This window comes from Onychostruthus taczanowskii, unplaced genomic scaffold (assembly GCF_017590055.1).
Source record: "Onychostruthus taczanowskii isolate IOZ18803 unplaced genomic scaffold, ASM1759005v1 scaffold49, whole genome shotgun sequence".
NCBI lineage: Eukaryota > Metazoa > Chordata > Aves > Passeriformes > Passeridae > Onychostruthus > Onychostruthus taczanowskii.
The window spans coordinates 4,376,126-4,402,376 of NW_024502458.1; the positions used below are offsets into that span (position 1 = coordinate 4,376,126).

Consider the following 26,251-nt stretch of genomic DNA (forward strand, 5'->3'; position numbering starts at 1 on the left):
CACAGACTTTGGAGACTGTTTCACTGAAATTTCTTCAAGTAATGCTCATGAGTGTAGAGCTCTCTGACTCCTCCATTTTAAATACAATTTACAAGCTGCATCTTTGTGTGTAGGTGACAGCAGGCGCATCAGTCACTTTCTGCACCTCAAAGCAATGCCTCTGGGGGAGGTTTGCCATAATTCCAGACTCCCCTTCTAGCTCAGCCCCTTGATTGCTCTGTGGTCCCATTTTCTGTCCCATGATAAAGTCACTACTACAGGTTGCTTTTTATCTGGAAAAATGGTCCCCTCCCCAGGACACCTGTTCCCACTGAGGAGAGACTGCAAAGTCCACACCTTTGTACAGGCAGCAGAACTCACAGGGGTTGTTTTCCCACAGATTTCCATGCTGTTTATTAAACTTTCTGTTCTCAGTTCTTTGCCATGTGCCACATGTGCCATATTACACCCATTATGGCTCCCCTGCTTCCTTCTAAGCTCATTTCCAGATGACAGGCAATTCCTGGAAAAAAAAAAAAAAAAAAAAAAAAAAAAAAAAAAAAAAAAAAAAAAAAAAAAAAAAAAAAAAAAAACCAAAAAAAAACACCAAGAGCAGCTAATTCCTCATTTTTCTCCTAGTAGGAAACCAATTTTGGTAAAACTTGTAGGCACTTAGTAGCTATGACAGGTTGGAATTTTTCAGACTTTCCTGGTTACACAGCTGTCAGGTGTGTCCCACTCCCTCCTGCAAAGTCACCAATGAGTGAGGGTACTGAGGACAGCTGACAAAAACTCTTTCTCCATTCTGGAAAGCAGAATACTGCAGTGTAACACAACACAGCTGGTGGAAACTTCTTATGGATTTACTGCTGTGTTACGTACTGCTCATGCAAAAATCATACAGTTGTTAAAAAAACTGTGTATGAGCACCTAAAAAACCCTGGGAAACTAACGGGAAGGAATCCCTTATGAGGTCAACACTGCTGCTCTTCATCAAGGGGAGACAAAAACCTACTGCAAATAAGGAAAAATCTGCCTGCACAGGCAGTGTCAGAGAGATTTTCTTGGCCAAATAACTGCCTGACACTGCATCTGAACACATCATATTCCCCCCATCCTGCCTGCAAGCATGTGTTGTTCTGTTAAAGGCAACTCCTCCTAACATAAAGTTGCCAAACATAAATCAGCCTTGAATAGGAATAATTTGAGTAAGTTAGAAGATTAAAACCATGGGAACAAACTGAAATATACAACAACTCTTCTGTAGCTGTGATTTTCTGCGGGGGAGACAGAGGATTCTTGTTCTCACTCACACTCCATCAGGGCATTTGCTGGTAAAGGGGCGGCATTGTCACTCGCTCTCAGACTTCCTCATGCCTTTTTTGTGACTATGATGATGCCTCAAAGCTTTTTCTATTAGCCTTTCCCATTATTAACCTTCTTTAGCTCATAACAGTTCATATGCTTTCTGCTGTAAGGATAAAGGGGCTCTTCACTCCTCACGTACTGCAGAGATTCTGATTACTGGGAGGATATTTGAAATATAATATTGTGAGGAGAGGTGTAATTATGTCTGCATTTGAATGGATCTATTCTAAGGGGCTTTGCAAAGGCAGACTGTCATGGTTGCTATAGGCCCTTGGGGTCAAGCAGTTCATCAGGAAATAATCAGGACCTGAAAATGGTCTGGTTGTTTTTTGGATGCTTGGCAAATTCCACCACCTTCTCAGGAAACTGGTATTAATTATTCTCATTGTAAGAGCTCAAACTGTTCAGTGAACACTGGCATTGATACCAGTGTTCCTTAACACCCCTAATGGTACCACCAAGATTCTTTGCTTTTCCTGGCTACTGGATGTGGTTAAATCCTGCATCACTTGTTTTGTGCATTTTAATTCTTTTATCATCATTATTATTGCTGTTATTTCCCCTTCCATTTCTCTCCCGCTGAACCATCATTATCTCAAACCACGAATTTCACTCTTTTTTCCCAGTTGTCTCCCCCATCCCACTGGTGGTGGGGGGAGAGAACACGAGTAGCTGTGTGGTTTTTATCTGCCTGCCAGTTTAAACCACCACAATCCAATGCAGATTAAATAGCATCCCCAATTCTTAAGATTAGAGCACATTTCTTCCTCCACGCACCATGTAGTCAAAATTGGCCTCCCAAAAACTTGAAAGGGGGAGAAGGAGAATAATCTTCCCTCTTTGAATTCAAGGCCCTTTCCAGTTTATCTTTTCTCATTTTACTTTTTTCACACTCTCCCTTTGCTGTGCTCTCAGTCCCTGCTCAGCCTTCACTCCGTGTTTGCTGGGCAGCACCCGCAGCAAGGCACACACCAAAGCCCCCACACAACCACCCCTCAAGTTTGTCCTTAATCTTCTGACTAGAAAACATGAACTTCCTTTCCCCTCTTCTGCCTCCCTCGTGGATTTATTCCAGCAATGCAATAATGTAAAATGTGTTGCTCAAGCCATAGGAAAAGCCAGAGGAAACCCAGCTTTTCATGTCCCAGACAGCCTAACCTAGGCCAAGAGCTCTGTGAGCAAGGCCAGGTTCCCACACACTCTTCCCACCCATACAAGCACTGTGGCCCAAAACAAGAAGTTTAATCAGTAGATAGCCCAAAGTCAGCTTTTCTGAGAAATATTCCTTCAAAATTTTGTCTTGTTTCCGGCTGCAGCACTCAGCCAGGCTCTGTCATCCTAGGGAGACGTGCTCGGTGCAGAGCTAGTTTAGAAATCTGGCCTGAAGAGTGATCAGTTTTTCACATAACCTTTTTTTAGAAATACTACAAGTCAACATATGCTTCAAGGGAGGGAAAGAGCCAAATTTGGGCTGAAAACACCAAGGTCCCTTGGGAGTGCAGGCTGCAGGCAGCATCAGTCAAGCACAGGCCGAGAAGAGGGCCAGTGATCCCAAGGACCATTCCTGTGGGATTTCCACGAGCTCACATTACAGTCCCAGGCACACATAACAGGGGACCCAAAACAGGCCAAAGAAACACTACAGAAATCACACAGCCTCTGCCACAGCCAGCCTCGAAGCAGCAGCTGGGCAGTAACCACATCCAATCATGCAAGAATGCCCAAGCCACTGGAGTCCTTCCACAAAAAATGGGTTCTCTCCACATTCTAATGCTGTCCTCCACCACAGGACAAAATCAAGGCTTTGCCTTCCAAAAAAAACAAGCTGAATAGCTGGGTGGCTCGTGTGCAGAAACATCTGGACTGGTTGGGGAATAACATACAGAAAAGAGCCAGCGAGAGTGTCAAAAGTTCAGAGAAGCAGGAACTGAACATCATCCTATTTCAGCCCTATAGGCAAAGATATCATAGAAAATCAAGTCAAAAATTGCAAGCCCGTTGTGCAGGAGAAATCATGAGTATTTAACTTTTTAGAGTGAATTGTTTCCCATTACCTTCCCTGCTCCCAATAAATTGTGACCTCTTACAAGTTCAGCACAGAGAATAAAAAGTGCCAAACCCAGTAGATAGCCCCAGTCACCAGGCAGGAACAAGGAGGCATCTGACAGTGGCTGCATATACATATGTGCAATTTCAGGGGAACAACACTAAAGGTTTTCCATGCCTCTGTCTAGCAACACGGTCTCACTAAATGGAGTTGTCCAAGGTGGGATGCACATCTGCTATAGGAAAGGCAAAGCCTGCTTTACACTGCACAAAGTCGATAATATTGTATTAAATTTCAATCTGCACTGTTAGGACAAGCCATGTCTCAGTCTCCCACAAATTACTATCAGGAAAAAAAAATGCCTTTAAGCAGAGTCCCATTCTCCAACAGCCCTATTCTTTGATATCCAGTAGCAAAACAAATAACTTTTTGGTTCCTTACAATAATGAATCAGATTAATTTGCTACATTTTACTCTAAGATTACAAGACATCCTAATAAGCTGTACTTTGTCTTTAATGAAGAAAAATGCTGTAAAAAACTGTAAATTATATTTTTTAAAAACATTACAGATTGAAAAAAAATTATTCTATGACACTTGATGATGAAGCAAACTCTGCACCTTGTTCTTGATGAATTTCAGCTAGTATGACAGCTCTTAGCAGTAACCACCATCAGAAGCAAGCCAGACATTAAAAGGGGACATCCGCTGAGTTAAATTATTCTGTGTATTACTATGCACTAAGATTTTATATTAATATAATGTTTAAAATACATTATATTAGATGCAAAGTCACTTAGGGAAAGCTTGAGTGCACCAGCTTTTCCTTGGATCATTATTGCCCAATCCAAAAAGCAGCTACTCTGCTTTTATGTTCATACTCTTTTTTTATTATTATTATTTCTTTTTCAGGGTTCTGTCTCACTGAGTGAACAGCACAAATGGCACCCAACAATCAGCATTTTAACTCGTGTTTCTCTAACCCTGTGGTATGACCCACTGCTTTGCTCTTGGATTTCCTCATAGCACCTGCCATCACTACCCCATTTAAGCCCAGCACAAATCTGGAAGTGACAGCATGATTTTCCTTTCCACTGCTTCTCTGCCACGATTGGATACCAGCAACCAGACTATCATGACCTAATACTGCACATCTCATTGCTTCCACCAAAGTTTAGAGAGGGGTTTTGGAAAACTAATTTGCTTTTGGGAAGGTGGGAGGTTTGGATTCTAAATTCATTCTACAGAGGGGTTTCTTCCTTCCCCCACACCCAATGTAATCTTTCCTCCAGAGCTGTAAGTGAAACACTGCTTCACTCACCACCACTATTGGCAGGCTTCAGCAGACACTCCCTCTCAGCACCATCCAAAACTAAACTTCCAGATATTTTTTTATTGGAAAGACCAGCTCAGTTTTATAGACACAGCTGGCCTTACCATCAGAATTTTCTCCACTGCAGCTCCTCTGCCCATGCTGGACATCCTCCTTTCAATTTCCTACTCACATTAACACATCTCTGTTCATTCCTAAACCATGACAGCAGTGGGAGTAATGTACCTCGAGATGCCTACTTTGAGATGAAGCTGTGCTGCTTCTCAGCTTCCAAAGGCCAGCTGGGAAAATGCTTCATGAGCTAAAATTGTGTTGCTGGTACACACTGGTTTTTTGGAACCTAGCTGATATATTCTTGTAGCTATGTGAGACATTTACTACAAGGCATCATCAGATTTCAGCCAACAAGCTTGGATATGTGCTTCTCTTTGAAGCTGTGCTTCATTTAAAAATGTGTAGAAGACCATTGCTTTGTAGCAAAGTCTTTGAATGTGCTTTCAGTGTTATGTCCATGGCACTAGAGCCTACACTTTAGTGGAGTTTTTTGGAATTAGATTGACTATTCCAAGATGAGTCATAAATTTCAAGGCGAGTTTGGTTGACAGCTACCAAACATGGTTGTTCCAGTCCTTTTATGCAAAGACATGAATTTTTGCAGATGCTTACCTGAGAAAACAGGCCAGGTGCCCAGCACAGGCACAGAGCTGTGCCTGGCGCTGCTCTCGTCTTCAGGGCTGTTCAGACTCTCTGCATCATTCAGAACCCAATGAATAATTCAGCAGAGTTACATTACTCCACCAGTGCTGTTTTGTTTACTAGAATATCATCCTGTGGTTCAGCACACATCTGACTTTAGGCATAAAGCCTGTGGAAAATGTAGAATTCCCAAAGGCTGGAGGGAATCCTTTCTGTGATGCAGGAGTCCTAAAAACTCACAGTACCTCTGATTTTCTGCTTAAGAGAGAAAGACAACTGCCCTGAGAAACTCAGCATAAATTAATCCATCTTGTATCCTTTGCAGACTGGCAAAGTTCTCTCACTGGTTACTTGGATCTGAAAACAAAATACGCTGGAATTTGGGGAGTCTTCCAAAGATCAGGTCAGGATATTCTGTTTCACTTACACTCTTAGGATGAAGTCTGGGAACTTCATTTTAAAATGCAAACAAAATAAGGTTTGGTCTGTACCAAAAAGTTTCCCAGTGTCCTTCTCACACAGGTATTAGACTGGTAAGACACGAGGCTTGTAACATAAAATACATCAGGACTGTTACAGAAATAGTCTGTGAGTGTGAGGAAAAGTTCTCAAATACTTCTGCCAGACCAGCTGGACAAGTGAAAATCTGAAATCTGTGGTTATTAGGCTTGATGGCAATACACCCTCTGCCCATGAACTTACCTTTGACCTTTTCCATTAAAACAGTTTTCAGTAGTTCTCCATAAATGGTTAATGATAGGAGCTCCTGCATAAAACTATATTATTACTGAACTAATCTGGATTAAAAATGGGAAGCATATATTGGCAACTTCATTTATATCAATAGCAATATGTATAATTGATTTTCCTTTAGACCATCTGCAAAACTATTAAAATCCAGAAAGACAATTCTGATTTTCAGTCACTTCTCTCGAGAAAGAGAAAAAAAACTTTGTTTGAACTTGAGTAGCAAGTGCCATTTTATATGAAAAGAAGCAAAATTTACTCTGGCTCACTCACACCTCCTGGTAACTGAGTTAAACCAGAGGCTTTCTGTGGTTCCTGTGCCCTCTAGCTTCTAGAAGATGTATTTACCAATCACTCCCTTAACTTGAGCAGGTTTATAGTTTTCTTTTCTATGCAGTCACTAAAAACTTACTAAAACAGAAAGTGATGCCTTTCCCTCTCTTCCTCCAAGATATAATTTTAACCTGAGACTGAAATGAAGACATGGAAATATTAGTCTAGATTTTTGTTTACCTTACACTTCATACTTCTGTGGTGATATAAATGGGCTTTATAGGTACACATTATATTAATATCAATTTAGAGTCCTCTGTGAGGGCTATAGAGGAGATTCACAGAATTCACAGAATGACCAGGTTGGAGGAGACCTTTAGATCATTGAGTCCAACCCATGCCCTAACACCTCAACTAAAACAGAGGGCCACATCCAGCTTTTTTTTTTAAACACATCCAGGGGTGGTGACTCCAGCACCTCCCCAGGAAGACAATTCCAGAACTTTATCTCCCTTTCTGTAAAAAACTTTTTCCTAATATCCAACCTCTATTTCCTTTGACATAACTTGAGACTCACCAGATTCAGCTCACCAGAGAAATGCCAACCAAACTGGAAATAGCAATGTTGAGAAAAAAGTGGCTTGTGAGACTTAAGGGACACTAAATCAGGTCACTATATGGTATACAGCAAAAAGCACCTGATGCACAAGTGGCAGGCTGTACTTTGTGACACCCAGCAGGTTTCAGGTTGAACTTCTGATACGAGAGCAACACCTGGCTGGGGAGGGGAATTGGCCATAAGAAAAGATGATCCTGGTGTCCACAGCTAGAGAACCCACGACAACCTGATGGGAAAAGCAGTTTTCTTGGAGCTTAGGAGGCTGGTGGAGCATGATCAGCTTAAAGCTGGCTGGCTGTGAGAGACAACCCAAGTTCATTTTATCTTGACATATCATCAAAAGCACCTGAACTAGAAGTGTTCTTCACCTGTCAGATTACAGGTCTCTGTAAGAGTAGAGGCTTGAGCTCCAATCCTACCTGTCACATCACTGCAGTGGCACCAGTGGCAGCCCATGAAGTGCAGCTTCTGCAAATCTAACAAGTGATAACAAACAGGCAATGAAACTTTTGTTGAGGAGAAACTCACCAGAATAACAGAATAGGGACAAAAATCCTACCAAAAACTTCAATCACAAAGGCACTTCATCAAGTTAAATACTAAATGTATGTGGTTTTAAAACACACAGTTACAAATCCAGCGCTCTGCCACTGTCTATTAGGAAAAGATGCAATAAAGATATTTTGTTTCTTCTGAGAACCTAAGCCATGAAGAAGAAGCAAATAGCATCTTCACATAATGCAAACAAACCTTTTGTCCACTGAAGTGTGCAACCTTACCAAGACTAGGCTTAAACTAGAGACAGCCAAAGCAAAAAGTTTATTTAAAAAATCTTTGAATTCACTTTCAATGTGCATAGAGTTCTTCAATGGCTTGGTTTCTCATGTGCTTATCTGTAAGCCTTTTAAACAAAAACTATGGCAGTTGTCATTTAAACTCTATATTTCCAGTATTTGAAGGTCAGAACCATTTCCTTTTTCTATGTAATTCTCTGCTTCTATTGCATTAAGAACAATAATCAATATTCATTTTCATAACTAATTTAACTCTTAGATAGTATCTTTAATTACAGAATGATAAAGAAGGACTGCATTAACTAAGAGGGAAACCTTCCTTGGAAAATGTACACACTCAAGAATGACCCTGGCAACACTCTCTTCTTCAGCCTGTCTAGCAGGATTGACATGCTAAAAAGTTCCCCTAAGCTAGTAAGACTGTTCCATAAATAAAATTTGCCTGTACATATGGAATTCACTGAACTACAAGGATTTTCATCCTTCCCCTGATGCACTTTCCAGGAATTCATTTCCAGAAACAGGCCATTCCTACCCACTACAAATAACAACTTTGATATGGCTCCATATAAAATCATGGTCCTTTCATGAGATAAAAATGGAATTATAAACTATTTTGTTAACTATTTTAGGAACATATGCTAACTAGAATAATTGTCTCCTTCCACAACAAAAGACAGTGAAGCAGTGAAGACCTGTAACAGTCCTTCAAGCATGTCAGCAGAATAACTTGCAAATTAATGTGTCTAACACAATATATTTGGACATTCAAAGTGTTTGCAAAGCTACAAAAAAACTACAAAGGCTCCAAATAGCCACATGATTATGTTCCTTTAGAGTGGTGGGTTGCCCCTGGCTAGACTCCAGGTGCCCACCAAATTCACTCTGTCACTCTCCACCCTCAGCTGCACATAGGAGGGAAAATATAATGAAAGGTTCATGGGCCGAGATAAGAACAGGGAGAGATCACTCAGCACTCACTGGCATGGGAAAAGCAGACTAAACTTGTAGAAATCAATTTAATTTATTACAATTACATCACAGATAAATAATAATAAGTAAAACCAACCTCCCCCCAGCTCTCTTCTTCCCAGGTGTAACTTTACTCCCAGTTTCTCTACCTTGTCCCCACTCCCAGCAGTGCAGGGTGCTGGGGAATGACAGCTGTGGTCGGTCCATCACACACTGCTTCTGCAGCTCCTTACTCCTCCTGGGGAGGACTCCTCACACTCCTCCCCTGCTCCAGAGAGGTGCCCCTCCCACAGGAGAAAGTCCTCCACCTTTCCCAGTGTGAGTCTTTCCCATGGCTGCACTTCATGAACTGCTCCAGCATTGCTCCCTTTCCACAGAGTGCAGTCCTTCAGGAGCAGGCTGCTCCAGCACAGGTCCCTCATGGGCTCACAATTCCTCCCAACAGACCTGCTCCAGCGTGAGCTCCTCTTTCCATGTCTCCAGAGGTCCTGCCACGAGCCTGCTGCCTCCATCAACCCTGGCAGAGGAGGAGGAGGAGGAGGAGGAGGCACTCTCCAGCACACCCAGATCCTGGGTCACACAGCTGGGGGAGGAGAGGAGCGAGTGACTGCAAACCTGGCTGTCCTGTCCCCCTTCTGTGCTCCGGAGGGAGAGGTGGCCTCTCAGGGGGACACCTGGGGGGTCTGCCAGGCAGCTCCCAGGCAAGGCTGCCTCGCACCCACCGCTGGAAATCACACAAATTGTTCAGTTTTTAAAGCACTCGAGCTTCACTCTCAGACTGCAAGGCAATTATTTGCTTTCGTGGAGATGACACTAATAATTTAGCTGGGATCACAGCTCAGCCCCAGCCAAAAGAGTAATTGGTGAAAATAAGAGCTGTGGTGAAGCCAAGAATAGAAAGAAAAGATAAATGTTGCAATGATTCTGATCACTCCATTGAATCAGAAATCTCACAGAGATTGGAAAGTTCACAGAGAAAGTGTGACAATGCTAGGTGTAATTTGGAAATGGGAATTATTTCCTTTCTGTGGAAAAAAAAAAAAAAAAAAGAAAAAAGAAAAAAGAGGGGTACTATACTCCTTGGACATTTTCTGCAGAAAACAATTTTAGAAGGCATGAGGAGCATCCAAAGTGGAGAACAGGGAAAGGATTTCATGCCTTTTAGAACAGTAAAGAAACCAGCAAAGGTGTGCTCCATGCTGAGCCCTTTGAGCTGCTAGGACAGCCTTCAGCTGCCTGCCAGAGGCAGTGATTGTGAACAGTTTGGAACCAAGCTGCCAGTGCTCAACCTGGGTGAAGCCAGGCTTGAAGCACCCAGTTTATCTCTAATAAGTACTCACCTGTTCTGAGACAGTTCAGCCCAGAAAAAAAGGCGCAGATCCGAACTCTCCAGCATGTTTTAAACTCTTCACCTCTTAGAGATGTTCAATCTGCTAATTAGACATGACAATGCTGGATTAGATAACCAATACCAAAATTTACTACTGCCTGATATAAGTTGCTTTTGGCAGTGTTCAGTGTCAGAAGCAATAACATTAGCTCTGCTCCTTTCTCACACTGCAGATAATGGAAGCTTTCAGGAAGATGAATTAAATTTCACTAACAGAAGGAAAAAAAAATTGCCACAGTGGAAGTCCACTTGGGTTATTTCAAAATGATGCTCTATCAGTGTGGGCAGCAGTGTCCGGGTGAATGATCCTGAATCAAAAACTGAGTCAGCTCTAGGAGCAGACCACCACCTGTCCCCTTTCTTTCTCAGAAATTTCTTCTGGTTTTGCTTTTGCTTGCAAAGTACTCTCCCAAGACTTCCCTTGCACTCAGATTAAAAAAAAAAAAAAAAAAGGAAACACACACAGACATCAAAAAATATTAGAACCAAACTACAGTCAGGCTGATATTGCCTCATAAACAAGAACATAGACACTCGTGCATGAATACTGAATGCTAAGTAACTTGGGTTTGGTGTCACTCACATATCCTGCACCAATGTTACACTTTCCACCAGCTCCAAGTATTCTTAGAATGGCAATGTATTAAAATGGAAAGAAAAATACACTAAAAACCATATTCTTCCTTCTTAAATGCTAATATCAAAATAGCTTTTCTCCTGGAGTAGAAGTTTGGGGTTTACTTGAGAGCTGACAAGTTTGGGTAATATTACCCAGAACAGTACCTTTTAAAAATGGAAGGAATTTCTTCCACTTTTTCACAGTCAGTCAAAGACATTAACAATCTTCTAGCAGCTTTGCAATTCCTTCTACCATGTTTACTGCCACAAAACTATCAATTTTTTACTTAAAATATTACTGTTTACAACTCTGCTTTTCTCTAGCTTCAATAACAATCTGCTTCTTCCACAGCTCTGAGCATCTCAGTTTTGTGGTGAAGGGCTTCTATCCCTTCACATCACGGAAAAGTTTTTTTTGCATTCCCCCTTGCTTCCTTAGTGCTCAACCCTCTTTCCTTTACAGGGATATGTACCGCTCAGTGTATTGCATTGATGTGCACACAGAGATCCTAAGGAGAAATGAGACAGAAGATATAACAGGAATAAATCTTGAGGTGGAAAGGTAGCTAGTTCTTCCTAAGGAAAAAGAAAACAACAATCAGCACAAAAACCATGTATCAAAAGTTTCACACAATTTTCCTATACCCAGGACAAGGTATAGCACCAAGGCTACTTGAGTGTTTTATGTGTCAGGTTTGTGCTGTGGTGTGCAGTGTTGGTCTGGGGAAATCCCTTGCATAACTTTGTTAAACTGAAAAGAGGGACTAATAGTTTTTAGATTAGATGGATATACAGCTGGCATTCAATTATGCAGAGCCTCAGGTGTCTCTCAGCAGAGAATGGCTGTAAATGGGAAAAAATAAACTGCTTGACCATTTAGACTTTAAAGCCAGAAGGGGCCTAAGGGCATTGCCTGGCTTCTTATTTAATATGAATTGCTAAAATACATGCATTCACCCCAATAATTGTACTTAGCATTCTGTCTTGGAAAAGATTAAACAGCTGAGTGCTGTATTAGGAAACAAAAGAAACAAGCGGCCACCTGTGCCCAAAGGATTGGCAGTGACAGGGAAAGGTGTTGCTGAGGTTGCCAGGCAATCCCAGCCTATGACCCCTACTTTGTGTAAAGAAAAATGGGGAAAAACACCTGAAACATAGCAACAAACACTTACATGCTCAAAAACCAGCAGTTTGGCCTAACCCAAGCAGATCCTTGCACAAAGACAGTGCAGGGGTTCATCTTCTACAAGGCCTGCTTTGTACACTGACTTACCAGGGCTGCTGCTCCCCGAGGAGTGAAACCGCGGCCAGGAACGAGCACGGACTGGAAGTCACTGGGTGGCCTCACTGTCCACACCAGGCTGGCCAAGCTCCTCTTTGTGACACCTGCAGCAGAGACACAGAGACAGCGTGAGAACCTCCACCTCTGCTTTGCACAACGAGGAGGAGTCTCCCTCACTGGAGATAAGCCAGAACCCTCTGGATGCAATCCTGGGCTCTGTGCTGCAGGATGACCCTGCTGGAGCAGGGAGGTGGCACCACATGGTGCCCTGTGGCCTCTTCCCTCACCCATTCTGGGATTCATCTGAATTGATGAAGCAGATTTTAGGGTCAGGCTGTAAAGCACGAAACAAATCTAAACAAATATCTGACTCAGCTACTAAACTGAAACAGCAGCAGCTTTGAGAAGGAAGTTGGCAGCACCACTTAGAAGTCCATGGAATGGATCCAGCTACCCTCTTCTGCACTCACTCTAATTATTTATCCCTGATCCCTAAATAGACTCTGTCTCAGGATTGCTTCAAAGAAATGTACATTTCTGTAGCTTCTCTTTCTCTTCCTAATTCACTTTTTTGACTTTACACAAAAATCTACAGCGGATGTCAGGCTGCTTCATCTGAACTATTGCCTGTATAAAAAAATTTCGTTTTAAACTACACAATGAAATGTAGCCCCAAGTTTTTACTAGATGTACCTGTGGCTTCATCTTATTTTTCTGGCAGAAGTCTAAGTGGTGTCATTTGGTTCATTTGGGGTTTTTTTAATATATATATATAAAAAGCATCTATTCTTTCTGTTCTGAACTTTTGCCCCAAACCCTAGTATTTATAGTTAATAAGGCTAGAGCAGATCAATGGACTAGCTGATCTGCAATGATGTTGGCTTGGTGCCACATATCTTCAGAAGCGTGTCCAAATGAAAAATCAGTTTCTCAATCCAAGTGTATCTAAAATACTTTTTTTAATTTTGCGTAAATTCACAAATAATACAATACTGAAGTGATTTCTTTTTTTTTTTTTAAACATACTGTACAATCAGGATAGTTAAGTGTTTTACATCAAGGCACAGCACACTGTATAATACACATATGCCTTGCCAGGCAGCAGTTTAGTATAATCCCCGAGATTTGGCAGTAGGGCCAGGATAAGTAGCACGGATCACATAAGCTGGAAGATAAATAAATAATAGATGCCGTCACATTTTATTTGAAATAGAGTTGCATATAAAAAGAATATACAATAATTTAACTTTAATAACTAGATTCTCTTTTACTATACATAACAGAAGTGTTTTCATTTGTATTAAATAAAACATTTTCAATAGTAGGATGAAAAATTAATCTTTTTGGTGGTCTTGGTTTATGAAGAAGAGTTGCTTCCATTAGAAATTAAAGTCGAGTTTTCAGTTTCTTTGCAATCTGTAAGAAAGAACACCAGAGTTACTGATACTTGATAATGAAATGTTAGTGTTAAACAAGCAAACAATTCCAACCAAATTGCTGTGTTTAGTTAATGCACTGTGAAGGTGGTTACCCAAGAGGAACATTTCCAAAAACTCTTGTACACATCTTTTTTCTATCTGTCACATCTTTTTTCTTTTCACACTCTGCGTCCCCCTCTCTTCTCAGAGGCGACCACTGCAGGTCTGGTATTCCTCCCACACAACTCCAATAATGGTGATGCCCCAGGCCCAGTTTGGTGCTGTGCATTTACCGTGTTCAGCTCCTTATATCTGGACGCTTCTTCTTCGCCTGCCGAAGGCCTTGGAGCCCACGTTGGTTGGGACGAAGTTGTTCTTGCCCACTGCCCCTGACCTGCTCAGGAAGTCTGCCAGGCGGTGGGTCACACAGGTGGCTGTGTTGCAGGCCCTCTTCTGTGCTGTTACACTGCTTTTCAGGAGGAAAAGGAAGAGTTAGTTCCTGCAGCACGAACCCTGCACGCGGTGAGACATGACTATGACTAGCAAAGGCTCTGCTGCAGGATTCAAAGTAGGCTGGCTGTGCAGCAGGCACATGCAGCTTCTGTGCACTGATTATAACTGCTAAAAGAAGCCTCTTCATGGTTTTCTCAGCTTCAGACTCACTTTATAAAAGCAGCTGGACTGAAGACTAAATCCAGGCCAGATTCTCAGCCACACCTGGGCTACTGCCTGCCTCCAGCCAGGCATTATGGCCATGGTAAGGAACTGAGCAGGTTCAGATCTGGAGAATTTCAACAACCCCCTCTTCCTCCAAAAGCTGACATTTGTATTTTGCTTGACGTGTTCCTGAAAGGCAGTAGCCAACACAGATTTTTCACTTCTCAACTCCTCACCTGTGCTCCCCAACAGCCAGAAGACACGTGGAATTGCAGCATCACTGATCACTACAGGAGCTCTGTCAGTGACTCTGACTAGCTGCCTTCAGGGGTGAACCACACACAAAGACACTGCTTCCAGGTGCTTAGTGGGAATGGGAGAACCTCTCTTTCCTCCAGTTAGACCTCTGTCTACTACAGAACTTCACCATGGGGCAGTTCAGACTGTGACAGTATTAGTTCTCTGCTCACAATTCAGCCTGCAGCCAAGAGTTGTGCTAGATGGGGAACTTCAAGGAATATGCATTCACACAATCCTTGCTTGAAGAATTTCCTACTAAAGCAATGAGTTTTTCTTGCAGTAGGAGGGATTTTTCTCAGCTAAGCATCACAAGGCAGTTTATTAATTTTAACAATGAAGAGTTGTTTTTACAATCAATGCCAAGTTTTTAAAAGAGGCCTCTAATTACAAGATAGATGCAGTGCTGTAACAGAACTGTAAAGAAATATGGGTTTGGCTCTTAATGCAAGACAAGGTAGGGGAATTGCAAATCAACACAAATATTTTAAAAGGTACATAAGTTTTAAAAATAGAGCAAAGACCTATTGTAAAATAAGAAAATAAAAAGACCACAAAATTCTTACCTGGACATGTTCAGTACCCAGTTTTAAACAGGATTACATTTCTAGTTTGTTAGAATGAGTATGTATGAGCCTTCCTGATTTCTTTGCTTCTCAGGATCCCTACCAACAGGATTGCATGCATGCCTGATTACAGCAGTACATATCAATTTATATGTAGAACTTTGACTTTAAGCTCTCTTTGTACTTTTCTAGAAGTTACTAGCATTGCCTCTCCTGAACATTAAGACAAGTTGAAAAATTTTTCTAACCTTATCTAGAAATCTCACATTCTAAATCAAAATGTTAAACCAAGAAGATCTAACCCTTATAGAAAAATAGGTTTATTGAACAAGTGCATGGGTAAGCACAAGAGAATCTACTTGTACATTTAGCAGCCAGAAATGAAGAAACTTTTTAAGAATTTTTTTTTTTTAATCAAGGTCTAAGAAAATCATTTGGAATGTCAAGGCAGTGCTGATCATTTTTATTTATTTTTTTCCCCTAGTGTGGTATGCATGTTATATTCTCGGTCTTCCTAACATTAGGTCCATCTCAAACATTCTCTGTCAAAAACAGAATCAAAAGAACACAGCAAAGTTAGCAATCAAAGTTATATCCACATGCATCAGGTTAAAAAAGGGAAAGGGGGAGAAATAAGCATGTCTAGTTGTTTCCTAGGGGTTCCCCATAGTTTGCATAGCGTTCATGTTCCAGGTCACTCAGCACATTCCGTTTCTTGCCAGGAGTTCCAGCCCCGACGTCAGTGCGAGGGTAAGTTTGCAATTTGTGCAATTCTTGAGACAGTTTGCCCAGCACACAAGTACTCAGACTGGCACAGCGTTTGGAAATGGGTCTATCCAGGCTGCAGGGGGGAAAAAAAATAAAAACATGCCCAAAGGAAGAGTAACCTCAAGCATGCACATTCATGCATTTCTTCCCTGCATACAAGATCTACCGTTAAGAAACTTAAAAATTCATTCAAAATAAATCCAAACCCTCCACATCACATTCCATGCAAGGCAAGTCCATACGAAAGCAGTCAGAAGGAAAACACCATTTGTTAATGAATCCAATTTTGTTGACAAGCAAGTCCATTAGCCTTTTGGATGCTCATACAGTCAGAGGTCAGGAAGTTGAACTTCCCCCATATCCCGCATGCTGTTCAGTGTCTCATCCATCCCCATGCATTGCAATGCAAATCCTGTTAGGATAATGCAAATGCTCCTGCATGCCTTTGGTCCCAGGGAGAGTGGTGCTGCGTGCATCAGGAGGAACACATCCCTCCTGCCAGGGACTTTCCATGCCTTACAACAGCATGCACTTGCACGACAGAGAATCCAAGAGTGACTGAGTAATGCCCTAACACTCCCACTGGGAAGACATACCTTTTGCTGCCATATTTTAACACAACCTACTCATTCAAGCTCAAATCGCCCTCCACTTTCAGAAGTAAGAGACAGATAGAGGCAGGTTAACTAGGTGGAAGCTGTTCCCTCGACACCAACACTAGGATGATCCTGCAGTATCATCCTTTACCAGTAAGCCATAATCCCAAGAAAACAGAAAGATCATGACCTGCAGAGGGTCTGCCCAAATGGCTTTTTGCTAAATATCAAACATGTAACATTCCCACATTGCTTTTCTGGTGCCCAGGACTGCAGTCCTTACCTGTTCCCCTCGGAGGCTTGCTCCAGCTCTTCTGCTGTCATCTGTATGAACTCTTTCACCAGCGCATTTAATAACCTCCGAGCTTCATAATCGCTGAGAGTCACTCGATCCGTTATGGACTCCAGGCCAGGTCTAGGCAGAGGCAAGGGAAACAGGGTGAGTAAACCCCAGAGTGCTGCAGAGAGAGGGGTTTGGCAGGCTGTGTGTCATTGACAGTGCCTTTCAGGGTGTGAATGTGCAAAGCCCGATGCGCTCTCCTCACGCGCAGCCTTGGGCGGTTTAAAGATTGAATCAAAACGCCCCAGCACAAAAAGCAGCAGCCACCTTTCTCCTTCACCGTGGTCTGTTTCCCTCCTGGACCTCTCAAGAATATTAAGCATTTTCATGCCATTCAGACAGAGCACTCAGCAACAGGACCAGCTTCTTACCTGACTGGGGCTGCCTGGAAGCTGTCCATCTGGCACACAACCAAGGCATAAACAGCAAGGAAAGATGAAATCTTCAGCATAACCATGATTTCCTCTCTACAACAAAGAGGTACATCAAGCAATGGCTGTTTTCCAACCCTCTCAATCCTGCAAGTTCCACTAAAGAGGTCATTGCCTCCCAGCCACAAGTAGCACAAATATGAAACTCATTATATTTTAAATCCACCTTTTTGTTTATTTTGATTATTGCTTTGTGCTTTCGTTTTCTCAAAATTTTATTATAGCTTGGCTCTATTACAGGGCAGAAAAATGTGGCTTTTAAGACCTGCAGCTATTTGCATTCAACTTAATCAATTTTCCTCAAACTGGCAGAAAATATGTCCCTCTGACTACTGCACACAATGTCACAGACTGTGTGTCTGACATGGACAGATACAAACCACAAGGAAAAACAAATAAGTGTTTAACATTTTCGAGAACCAAGTGCCCTTGTTAGCACTTTACCTGAAGCTGCTTGCTTCTTGCCAGCCAGCACACTAACACCCCAGTTCAGATCACACTAAGAATTAAGTAGTTTAATTTCAATAAATACTTCTACTCTGAAACCAGAGAAGAGGATAAGTCAAAAATCAGCCACAAGCACAAAAGCTGTAAAAATATCTATTACTTAAGATTTCAGATACACCTCTCTCACAACATCAGTGCCTTGCACTCCAAGGAGCACATCACAACCACCACATCATACTCATTTTTGCCAGCTCCCAGTACTCGACGGGAACCACGACCCCACTTCCAAAGGATGCCCCTCTTCCCCGCGGCTCCCCGGAGCGCCCCGGCCGTGACCTTTGCCGCAGCACTTTGTCCTGGCCGGACACTCCGCATCGGCGGGGCGAGGATGCGCCCGAGCGGGGAAGGACTGTCCCCGCCGCCGTGGCTCTCGCTGCCCCGCGTACACGAGCCCACGAAGGGCAGAGCCCCGCGCAGGGAGGCACGGCACGGCACGGCACGGCACGGCACGGCACGGCACGGCGCTTACCGGGTGCGGAGCGGAGCGCAGGAGCGGGCGCGCTGCCGGTGTCGCCGCCGATCCGCGGTGTCACGCACTGCCCGCCGCCCCCTTTATACCTGCCGCCGCCGCCGCCTGCGTGGGCGCCCGCGCGCGCCCGCCAGCCAATCACCGCGCCGGCCGCCCGACGGGGCCCGCTCCTCCATTGGGCCCGGCGGTGACGTCATGGCCCGCTCCTTGAGGGTCCCATTCACAAAAAACGCGGGGCGCGGCGCGGCCGGGGCGGGGGGGCCGCTGCCGCTGCACCGCTCCCGCGTGGCGACCTCTGCAGCAGTGGGACCGCATTGCAGAGCGGGGCCGCTCCCTCCCCGGGAATTCCCGCCCTCCCCCGGTGGCCGCCGCGCAGCCCGGGCGTACCCGGCGCTCTGCCGGCGCCCCGACAGCAGCAGCCGTGTGTGGGTGGCGGGGGTTCCGCACCGGCGGGATGTGCAGCGGGGCAGGGGCACGGCGGGCGGCAGCGCCGATGGCTGCCCGAGGGGAGCACACCGGGGCCCCCTCAGCCCCTCGGCAGAGGAGGGAGCGCTGGCGGCGGCACCCGCCGCTCATCACCGGGGCAAGGGACAAGTGGCACCTGCGAGCATCCCCGTGGCGGCAGCGAGCGGCTCCCGTGCTCTGCCCTGCCGGGCGCCCGCACCGCCCCCCCCGGGCCGGGGCCGCGGAGCAACTCCGCGCTCCGAGAGGAAGCTGTCAGCATCGCCAGCATCTCCGTCGCACAACTTCAGGGGCAGGTGCAGCGCCTTTCCGCGCCCGGGAAGCGGGGCTCGCCCCCGCGCTGCCCGGCGCTGAGCGCCGCCGGCGGGGATTACCGGGCAGCTGCGCGCCGCCCATGCATCACCCGCCGAGGACCCTCTGTCACGGCAGCACCTGCCCCTCAGGATGTGTGCCCGGGCGGGTGTTTGCCCAGGCGCAGCAAGCACCGGCCCGGCGGGGGCGGGGACACTCCACACGGCGGGGACACGGCGTGCTGCCGCCCGGAGCGGCCGCGGGGAGGGGGAAAAGCGGCCCGGGAGAGATGCTCTGCCGCGCCCGGGCGGAGAGAGCGCTTCCACCGCGCCCCGAGAGACCGGGAGCGCCTCTCCTGCCCGCCCGAAGTCGCCGGGCGCTCGCCGAGCCCGGCGGCAGCGGCAGCCCCGCCGCACACGGGCTGCTCGCCGGGCGGGGACGCGCAGGGTCCCCACCGTCCTCGGGACCCCCGGGGCGACGCGGCCCCGCCCGTCCCCGCCCCTGCTCCCGCTCCCCTGCAGCGCTTCTCAGCTCCCGGCGGCTGCGGTGGGAGGAGAGGCCTGTGCCGCTGTCGCCCCGGCGGTGACACCGCGGCGAGCAGAGCCCCGCGCACAGTGCGCGGCCGCGCAGGGAGCGGGTGAGCGGCGCGGCTGGATGGCGCCTTTCGCTGCTCAGATGGATGGGGAGCGCTCCTGGGAGCATCCCGGCGGGCTCCTCGTTTATGTTTTTGCAGCCGCCGATGACAGGGTCACTCCCGGCGGCAGGAGCCGTGTGTTCGCCGGGAGATGGATAAATGTGGGGAGAGCCGCGGGGCGGGTGATGTTTTGTTGATGAGATTTTAGCTGGGAAGTTTGGAAAAAAAAAAAAAAAAAAACCACGAACATACAGAAACACCTGGCGGGTGGCTGCCGTCCGGGAGGGATGGCCGTGTCCATCGCCACCCGCCTTTCGGGGCGCCCCGGCCCCGTCCCCTCCCAGCGCGGGGCGGCCACCGGCGGGCGCTGCGCCGCTTCGCCGCCCTCGTTTTGCAGAACGACAATTACCAAACCCTCTGGGTTTTGGGGTCTGGGTTCTGCTTTTTTTTTTTTCCCAAGTGACAACCCGAAACACTTTTGGGGGTTTTTTTGGGGTTTTTTGGGGGGGTTGATCTCCCCTCCACCCCAACACATCTTCGTAGCCCCTCACGAGCAGCAGCCCTCGAGGCGGTGGCGGAGGGGATGCTCCCTGGAAGGCTTTCTCCTTCCGCCCCGCTCTGCCAAATTTGAAAGTTCGTTTTAAACAGCAGCTCCCTCGCACGTATGCTCACCACGGGAATCCCCCGGGAGAAGGAGTCTAAGTATTTGATTTAAAATCTCTTCCGTTTTCACGACTCCTATTCTGGTTTTAAGGTAGTTTTTCTGAGGATGCATTTACAAATATTAGGCAGCACCTAAAGGAATGGCTCGGGTTTTGTTTTGCTGTTTTAATATGATTTCTACAGTTACACCAACAGAATTACAGTGCAGGAACTTAAATGACTGGGCTGCCAGTCTGATATTTCTCTCTAACTTCACTCTTCCTTTTCTCTTCCTATGCTAAGAGTTAATTGTTCCCATTTCCTTTGGGGAATTATTTACTCCGTGTCCATATAGACTACTCCCGTGATTAAAGTTAAAACAATAAAATCCCAGACGATTCTGTTGTAAAAGCATATTTCAGTTTCCTCCTTCTGGGAGGAAAAAGCTAAATTTTGCCTTGTGGCTGATTGCAGTCAGTTCAAGCCCTCCTCCTGCCAGTGTGGCTCGGTCCGGGGCTAGAGCCGGTGATTACAGAATTTCAGGTGCCAACATTTCTACTTTAAGCTTTCACAGGAAGGAGTGTAAATTTAAACCAACAGGTACGAATGCCAATAGATCCACTCCTGTGCACGTAGAGATGATGTAGCACTTGGATGTTGGCAGGCACTTCGGCTGCTCCTTGCCAGCGCTAATGGAGGGACTCCCAGCTGGAACGCTTGTCCGATTTCCCCCCTCCCCCTTAGCTATATGTCATCTGCTCTCCCCAAACATATCTTCTTTTTTGCAAATTTCTCCTGTACATGAGATGGAGAAGAAGGGCAGTTGTCCAGTTTGTCTAATTTTGAAGCTGTAAAAAAGAGGATTTTCACAGGATGACGTTCTTTTTTTGCTTGATAAATCCAGAACTAGAGGTTAAACGTTCATGGAAAATCTAGCAGAGAGGGGTACTTTGCAGCATTGCACTAAGAAAGTGAGACATTTACTGAAACAATCTGTTCCAAGGGACTTGTTATGCCTTTTTCAGTACTGGGTATAGATTCAAAGCAGATTAAATAGAAAGCTTCAGAATGATGGGATTCTTTTCATTTATTTATTTCAAGAAATCAGATTGTTTAATGCAACCCCCAGCTCCAAGTAAAAGGAATATCATTTTCAGATAAATTTGTTTTAATTTGTAGAGAATAAGAAAATTCTGGGCTATTTTATAGTGACTTTCTCTACACTAAATGCAACTTCTTACAATATTATACTCTTTGATATCATTTAACTAATATATTTTAAAGAGTGATCATTTTTTTTCTACTGTAAATATTGCCATTATGTTGAGAAGCCACAGATACTGTAGTGAAGTTCTGAAATGCTATCAGATGGCATGCTGGTAAACAAAAATATCACATTTATATATTATGGTGCAATTTTTGTTCAATACTTAAATGTAATTCTTCAAGAAAGATAGGACTGTGAGCTGCACAGGTAAAATCTTCATTTCCATGATTGGTTCATATCAGAGAAAAGTGGACCCTACAAAAATGAAAGGGGAGGCAGTGATGATGCCATGATCCACAAACACAGTAAATTCTCCACGAGGGAGGTGAGTGTGATTCAGGTCTCTGCTCTCTCTAAGGTTGTTCTTCATAACAACTAATCAAGATTTTTCAGGTAAGGACAAGTTATGATAAAGCCAACTGTAAAAATCACAGTTTTTTGATTTCTTTCTTTACAAGGAGAACCTGGGGAGTCACTTCACTGCTCCTTAAGAAGGCTCTACAAGCCACGTGGGGCAAGGTGAGCAGAGCTAACATTCTAACATTTCATTGTAACATTTCATTGTAACCCATCGTTCTGTAGAAAATGAAATAAACTAAGCCAGATTTAATGGGGTTGTGCTGCTGTAAAAGCAAGCTGTGGGTTAGCCAGGAGTGTCTTGTTTGAGGCCTGGGAGGTAATCCTTGCACTCTACTTTTTGTGATAAGATCTAGACCAAAAAGACTTGGGCAAGTTGGAGAAAGTCTAGAGAAATGCCAGTAGGGATTATCAGAGATCCCATATAAGGATTTAGGGAGACAAGCTCAAAAGACCAGGGAAACGTAACAGAAGGAAAGACTATGGAGAAAGGTGATAACAAAAATATAAATACTTGTCCTGAAACAATAACAATCTGCAATCTGGTACTATATTATATACTATAGTCTTGAAGGGCAACAAAGGAGACTCCACACTTGAGAAAAGCTTTCTACAACTGAGATTAATGACAGGAAAGAATAAGTTGCATTTCAGTTATAGCACTGAAACCTCTTTCAGTGGAGGATTTCATGGCATGTTACTCTAACATCTGTCAGGAATGACACATATAGGTGAGATGCCGTGGGAAAGGAACATAATCCATTACATTTGTTCTCTTTATACCTTTCTCCTCCAGTTTCTGTGACACCATAATTTGAAAAGCTGGGGAATGGCTTAAACTCTGAAACCAACACTATAACTTTTGTAGACATTTGGTTTTGCAAAACTTACATCCCTAATCGGTCAAATTATTTCCTCAATCCTGCTGCCACAGTCTCTGAAAAACCATATTCAGATTTAGCATAAGCTCACATCAAGCTTACCCACATAAATATTATTGTACCAATCTATCTTGTGGTTTGGTTTGAATTTGGCCCAAAAAAAAAAAAAAAAATAAAGAGCTTCTTTAAAAATGCAGTACTTTCCTGAGAACCAGAACACTGATATAAATCCCAACACTAAAGCATTTCCTTTTTAATGGACATTAAATCTGGATTTAGGCTGCTTCAGTGCCTGCTTTTGAGAAAGTGGAACTGCTGTTGAGCTAATTAGTGAAAAATCTATGAATCAATCTGGAAGCAAATTTTCCTCCAAAATGCCTTAGAAAAGCTCCAAGACTGATTTATGACCGGCATTTTAAACAGAAGATCAGGGTTGCATTGGTTTAGTCTCCTTGAAATCTTCTTATCACACAAAACCCCCAAAAGATTCTGTAGGTTCTGTGGCAATTTTCTTCGATATATTCAAAATCCAGTTTGGAATAATCCTTTAAACCAGACTGGGCCACACTGTCCTGCCCTGAGGTTTGCTTGGCCAGGCAGCAGGGGCAGACCACAGGGACGTTTGCTGTGGCTTTGTCACCTTCTGTCCTGCCTTAGCACAGCTCAGCCTCCGAGCAGGTTACTCCAGCCCCCTCCTGCCACCTGGAAACACATTCCCTCCCTCTGACAACTGGCACAATTCCAGTTCTGTCCCAAGCTACACCTCCAGCAGGCTGACAAGGAGAGCCCCTCACACTCAGCAGAGGCAGGGTCAGACTTGCAGCATTACCAGGGTAGCACTGAGGGGATGCACTACAGAGGAAAACCTCACCCTGAAAATGTTTTTGGTTTGTTGTTTTGTTTTGTTTTGTTTGTTTGTTTGTTTTTGCATTCTGCAGGTAAAATGAGAGTTGAAAAAAAAACACCTCAGAACAGAAAACTAATCCTGTTAAACAACAGCATGGTTATAAAACTTTGATTTCATTGCTTGCACAAGTACTGTGATACTATCTTATATATTGTCAGAGCATGTCAGTGAAAATAAGGTGAGAAACTGTTTCTCAAGCCCTCAAGTTAATCCTTGCTTCTTGTTTACAGGATTTTAGAAGAGTGGAAGTCCTCCTGTTATCATTTCATCCTTTGTCTTGCCAGTTCTGAGGTCTGATTAAGCCACAGGGTAACTTAGAGTTTTCCACAGTCCCTCCCAGACCCATGCAGAGTCCTGACATTGTTAGGTCCTACAGCACTGATTTAGCCTCTGCCTTCAGTGAAATTTGAGGCTGAAAAAGATTTCTGCCCCTATATGCTGGTAAACAGCTTGTGAAGGCAAAGGCTATTACAACATGATACTTGCTAATCTACTTTCAGCAGAGTTTCTCAGAACCCATAGTCCTATGAGACCATCAATTAAAACAATGAATTTCTAAATTTATGCATAGAATTGACCTAAGTATACTCTGAAAGAACCAGCAAATACAACATGCCAAAACTATTTCTCAAGTTAAGCCAGTCTCCAGTCTTCTGAGTCTGCTTGACAGACATGAAATATTTAGGCAGAGTAGGACTGTGATGAAAGAAAAGGATGTGACTGAAGGAAAAGGTGAGGCTTTTCTCAGCAACCAATCACCAGATTCACAAGGGAAAACATCAGATGTGTTTTTCTCTTTTAGATAATCTGTAAAGCACCAGCATCATTACAGGCTTGGCTCAGGAGAAAATCGTGACATGGAAGTTGATCATTCTCTATGATGACATAGGTTAAAAAGAGCTTTGTGAGTGTAATAGATAACATCTGCACATTAGTCTAAACTTGTCAGTGGGCTTGTGAAATGAATTTCTTTCATGACAAGCATGCCTGATTCACATACATACGTACAAATCTCTCTCTTTTCCCTAGTCTACCACTAAAAACAAGGAGCAAAACCTTTACACATCTGTCTATAAAGAAGTTGTTTTCCTGCACTTCATAAATCGTGTCATTATTTCACTGGACAAGAGACATTACTACAGGAATGGAAAACACTTTAACCTGATAAAGGTTTACCTTGCTTTCCAGCTACAATGTCAACTCTGAAGAATAAGAAAACCAGAGCCTGTTTCAAAGTTGGAGCTAAATATAAGTTTGTGAGTATTTTAATGGAACTTGGAAAAAACTTATTTTTTCTCCCCGGAGTTATCATCAAGATCTTAACATTGCTATACAGAGAACAGCCACACCTGGCAGTATATTTCTTCAAAAGTCAAAGCTATATATAAGTATGTGTAGTCAAAGAATACAAAGCCAAATAATTGCTTTCTGATTTTCCTGAGAGGACAGGAACACAATCATTTCCTGTTACTCCAACTTCTGCTTACAGAATTTCCAGTGCAAAGTAATTGTAAAATTTGATGACTAGAATGTTTTAGAATTTAATAAAGATACATGCTTTAATGGGTTTCTTTACTCAGCCATCATTTTTATAATTGAAATAAAAAAACCTTTATTCATCCTGTAAGTTTGCTCATTTGATCATCCATGATTAAGATGAGTAAAACATTCCCAAACAAGCAATTCAGCATAAGCTGCCCACACACTTCTGAAGGAATGAATGAATGAATGAAAAAAAAATTAAAAAATAAAAAGATCAATCAGAAACTGGCAAGGAATCCTGTGCTTGGACAGCAGTTGGAGTCTTGCATCCCTAAACCTGCATCCTTAAGTGATTTCATCTGTCTACAAGGGTTTATTTATCACTTACTTTTGAGAAATTTCAGTCATCTTTGTCCATGCTGCTGCTTTTTACCTCCATTTAATCACACATCTTTTAGAGGTTCTCGGACCTTTAATCTTGGTTGACTCACTATCTTTTAGCATTTGGCTTGACCAAAATGGATTTTATTTTTCTGCAATCACACTCTTCATTTTCCCTTCCTCTGTTACAGTGCTTAACATCACTGTCTCTTGTCCATCCCCACGGCTCAAACACTCTGGTAAGGTCAGTTTTGACTGCTCTCTCCTCTGCTTGAAGACACTTGTCAAATATTGTTGGCTTTCCCTTCACTACAAATCTAATCCTTCCTTTTTAGTCACATGTTTGGAGTTTTCTTCTGTATCTTTTTTCCACCTCTTAATGGGTCTTTCCTGTACTATTTTTTCTCTTTATCCCCCTTCAAAATGCTTGCTGCCAAAACTGTTAATTACCTTTCTTTTCTTACATGGATGCAGTGGAAATCATGATCATCTAAAACTTTGTGTATTTAACACTTCAATAACAGAGCATAAGCTGCAAAAATAAAAGCAATAGTACATCTTCATGTTTTCTCAGATACTTAAGCATGTGCACATCTCACTTTACTCCTTAGCAATTTCTCTTCATTCTTCCTCTGACTGGAGCCAAACTGAGGTCCCGAATCTTTGGTGAGAATTCTTTAGGCACTGGCATTGAAAATAATGGTATTTTTTGCAGATATGACCCAAATAAGACACCGGGCAGTATCACACTGAAATAAAGGATGAAGAAATAACTTGGAA

The 26,251-nt window shown here is 43.8% G+C and overlaps 1 protein-coding gene across 3 annotated transcripts; it reads right to left on the reverse strand.

The window, feature by feature from the left end:
- Positions 1-13,141: 13,141 nt before the first annotated feature.
- On the reverse strand, positions 13,142-18,210 carry CALCB (calcitonin related polypeptide beta). Of its 3 annotated transcripts, none has more exons than XM_041415100.1 (5): positions 18,168-18,210; positions 17,132-17,227; positions 16,704-16,835; positions 13,830-14,002; positions 13,142-13,534 (listed from the first exon to the last, which is right to left on the reverse strand). In XM_041415100.1, exons 2-4 carry the CDS (start codon positions 17,215-17,217, stop codon positions 13,843-13,845), a joined length of 378 nt encoding a protein of 125 aa, XP_041271034.1. In that variant the 5' UTR covers positions 17,218-17,227; positions 18,168-18,210; the 3' UTR covers positions 13,142-13,534; positions 13,830-13,842. The 3 variants fall into 3 exon arrangements, with proteins under 3 accessions (XP_041271034.1, XP_041271033.1, XP_041271032.1); XM_041415099.1 differs by having other exon boundaries at positions 13,830-14,005; XM_041415098.1 differs by lacking the exons at positions 13,142-13,534; positions 13,830-14,002 and adding an exon at positions 15,359-15,897.
- Positions 18,211-26,251: the final 8,041 nt, after the last annotated feature.

Bases quoted from the DNA above. Each gene is read 5' to 3' on its own strand.
- CALCB (XM_041415098.1), bottom strand. From the start codon at position 17,217: ATGGTTATGCTGAAGATTTCATCTTTCCTTGCTGTTTATGCCTTGGTT. The intron at 16,836-17,131 runs GTAAGAAGCTGG...GCCTCTGCCTAG, and splicing joins TTCCAGGCAGCCCCAGTCAG to ACCTGGCCTGGAGTCCATAA. The intron at 15,898-16,703 runs GTAAGGACTGCA...TCCCCCCTGCAG, and splicing joins CAAGCCTCCGAGGGGAACAG to CCTGGATAGACCCATTTCCA.